The sequence below is a fragment of the Gastrolobium bilobum genome, unplaced genomic scaffold (genome assembly GCF_033153095.1).
Source record: "Gastrolobium bilobum isolate Gb01-03AN ecotype WA unplaced genomic scaffold, APGP_CSIRO_Gbil_v1 utg7653, whole genome shotgun sequence".
NCBI lineage: Eukaryota > Viridiplantae > Streptophyta > Magnoliopsida > Fabales > Fabaceae > Gastrolobium > Gastrolobium bilobum.
The window spans coordinates 80,901-84,446 of NW_026897564.1; the positions used below are offsets into that span (position 1 = coordinate 80,901).

Sequence of the window (3,546 nt, forward strand, 5' to 3'; positions counted from 1 at the left end):
TTCAATATTGTTATCGTGTAAAAACACAATTAAGTCTCCCTATGTATGTATGGACGTACATTATGCTTACGCGGTTGTGTGAATGCAACAGTGTATTCTTGTAATGACCGCTTTATATTCATCGTAAATGCCAAAGTATTTATTTAACATTTTAAAAAATCTTCAATAACAAAGCTTATGAGAGAACAACTTGAAATATATTTAACTATGAAACTGGTGAGGGTGATAGCCACCCATTTGGTGGTTGTGGAGGAGATGTTGATCCCTGCCCACACCATTTTCTGATGTTGCTGTCATCTCATGAGTCCACTCTCTAGGTCGGTTCCGCGTAAGCTCAATTAGTGAGTCTCTTAGATCTTCAGCGCCCTCAACCATTTCACTGTCCTTTTTCTATTAAGCACCCCAAAAGTAAAAGAAAAAAAGAAAAAAAAGAAGAATCATTGTCATCATTTGGAGTCTTAACCAATTCAATGTGTATGTATGGACATGATATCACTCTATATATACTACATAAGTATATATATCTACAAGATATCTTACCTCAACTTTAAAAACATTTGACACGAGGCCCTTGTGGCTGGTTACAGTGGCATGTACTACATCCATGCCCAAAGTATTCAATGCCTCCATCAATTTCACAAACCCACCAGCCCTATGCTCACAGAACACCTTCACAAAATACTCATTCCCGTCTATTAGAGCCACTTCAACTTGTGGCTGCAATATGCAAGTTTTGCACTTAATTTGAGTCATAAAAGCACAATTCACATACAAGACAACACTGCTTATGTCTAAACTAAAACAAAAGGAGGCTGTATATACATTATAAGCAAGGTTAATTAATTAGGTACCTCCATCTGCTGAGTCTGCTTCTCAATGGCAATAGCATCAATTTCCTGTTTCTGTTTTGACATAAATCCATTCCCTGATGTCCCCACATGAAACCCAGTTTGGGTCTTTTCATGTTCAGCTTTTGGCCCAAGTTCACCTCCATTAATCTGTCTAACAATATCTGGTTGAACACCCACCACGTATTGATTATTTCCATTGATGCAGTTGCTTTCAGCTCCTGTGTCTGAATTTTCCTCAAGCTCATCTTGGAGCTCTTTCACTTGCTTCTGCAAATCTTTTACAAACTCAATGGCATCCCCGAGAATGGAAGCCCTATCCAGCTTAGAGATTCTTGGAACCAAAGAACGAAGGTTATATAACCTGTCATTGAGCTTCTTCCTTCTCTTCCTCTCTGCTACAAGGTTTTTGGACTGGTTTCCTTTCCCATTCCTTCTCCTATACTTTCCATCATCCTCTTCTTCATTCTGATCACTGCAATCTGACATTGAATCTGATCGACCAACAACGTGTCTCAGCAAGTCCTTGTCGTGTCCTTGCTTCTCCTTGGTGTCCAAAGGCTCCATATATTGGGAATCTGTAATCATGCATTTCTGATACGCATCATGCTCCTCTTCTGCAGAGGATTTGAGTTGGTTACTTTGCTTGTCATGAAGGAAGGAACCTTGGTATTCTTCAGAAAATACATCGTTTTTCATTCTGTTCTGCTGGTTGTAATTGAACTGCTGCATGAAGTTCAGTGGAGAACTACAGAGACCAATGCGGTCCATAGATACATCATGTGGTAGACTCAAAGTCTCTGATGCTGTTGTGTGAGAAATTGGGGTCTGGAAATGATTGTTCCTGTTATTCCCTTCATTTTCATCGCCTAGAAGTGCATTTGATTGCATGTTGCTCATTGAATTCACGTCAATATTGAAGCTCATTGAGTGGTTCACCGCTTCCTGCTCCACCAAGACAATGCACTGGGTTGTGATAAAATCTATTACATGATGATCCTCAGGCACCTGTTATAAAAAATATATAAAGAAAAAACAAGTTTAATATATTTATGCTACCTACTTAGAAATATCTCTCGAATAGTGAATAAGAACATGTAACATGACAGTACTTGTTTAGTTACAAACAGCTCAACTAGTCCACCCGGCACCGGAATCAAAACCTGGGTCCCAATTGTTTCCTGCAAAATAGTACTCAATATATATATGGAATTAGCTAAGAAAAAAAAAAGTGAAATTCATTCTTTGCATCTAAACATGAAGTAAAAAATGGGACTTAATGTGAAGAAATGAACTTACTTCCAAAATGTTAGAATCCAAGTTATTGGAATAGTTCACCCAATTGGGTTGGTTTGTTAATAAGGTCTGTGCATGAATCCTGTTAATAGGCTTGATTAGTGAGAGTACAGGACAGCTGGTCTAAACAATTCAGTAGTAGAGAGAACAAAGGGGAAAATATAGGTAAGAAAGAATATATGCATACCCAGAATCTATGGGTATGGAAGTGGTGAGTTGGGAAAGAAGATCACAGGGCTTTGTTCTTGGGTGTGGAAAAATGGTGTCCCTGCATGAAGCCACTGAAGAAGAGATAGGGAAAAGATGTTCTTCCCCAGCATTTTGATTGTTTTGATCAGTGCCAGCACAACAGCACCCCAGCCACTCAAGAAACCTAAAGCAAGCATCACAATTGGACCAAGGATAGAGACAGAGAAAAAAAAAAGAAAAAAAAAGTGGAATGAATAGTTGTTATGCATCATAATAACCTTTGGTCTTCACTCAATCTCCAGCAGACACAGTAGTCCCAACCGTTCAAACCCACAAGGGGTCTTAGTCTCTCAGTTAAGTTTTGCATGACCATGTTCATCTCACCTAATTAAAATAATTGATCATAAAATGCCAATGGATGATGAGACCCCTTAGCTAGCTAGCCGACAGAAACCAGGTACAGATCAAGAGTTTGTCAGATATCAAAATCATACATATATTGTCTTATATTTTTCTGTCAAACAAAATAATAAAAAATCAAATGTCGTATCATATAAGATAATTAATGTACTATATATTCCTTTGCACTTTTGAAACACCCACATGCATGCATCCACGCAAATACCACCATAAAGAGTAAAAAAACGAATGAGATAGACCTGATAGATGATAGTAGAACTTCCTCTTTGAACTCCCAAAGACAAAATGACTAACGCTTCTTCCTTTGACTAAAATCAAGAAACGCAAGAGCAGAATTGAAGAACAAACAAACCAGAAGCAGAAGAAACAAAAACTGAGATCCATACAAACTTAGTTGATAGCAACAGTTAACTGCACCCTCATCTCAAAATTTGGATCATATCCAAAAGTCCCATCTCAGCAAACTGAGATCAGAAACAATTGATCAAGCTCCTTACATCAATGCCTGTTTCTTCTTTATTTCACAAGAATATGTTTTTATATATGTATTGGAGACGTGGCTGTTACTATGGTAGGTGAACTGCAGAGGCTGAATGAGAGAGAGATTTTTGCCATGAAATAATTTTTTGGCCTTGTGTTCTGTTAAGGAAGAGAAACGAGGAATCAGGAAAGAAAGGTGCATTGAAAGATATAGATTAGTTGGTGGTGATGGCAGGAGCATATTGCATGATCCAAGATGGCGTACAAAACCTTAACTACCTTGCTAAAGTTTTTCATTCGTTTTGGATACTTT

The 3,546-nt window shown here is 38.0% G+C and overlaps 1 protein-coding gene across 1 annotated transcript; it reads right to left on the reverse strand.

The window, feature by feature from the left end:
* Positions 1–201: 201 nt before the first annotated feature.
* On the reverse strand, positions 202–3,168 carry LOC133308151 (transcription factor ABORTED MICROSPORES). Its single transcript, XM_061508754.1, has 9 exons — positions 3,144–3,168; positions 2,993–3,061; positions 2,612–2,717; positions 2,332–2,517; positions 2,148–2,226; positions 1,961–2,029; positions 852–1,856; positions 541–717; positions 202–390 (listed from the first exon to the last, which is right to left on the reverse strand). Exons 3-9 carry the CDS (start codon positions 2,710–2,712, stop codon positions 202–204), a joined length of 1,806 nt encoding a protein of 601 aa, XP_061364738.1. The 5' UTR covers positions 2,713–2,717; positions 2,993–3,061; positions 3,144–3,168.
* Between the last annotated feature and the right edge of the window lie 378 nt (positions 3,169–3,546).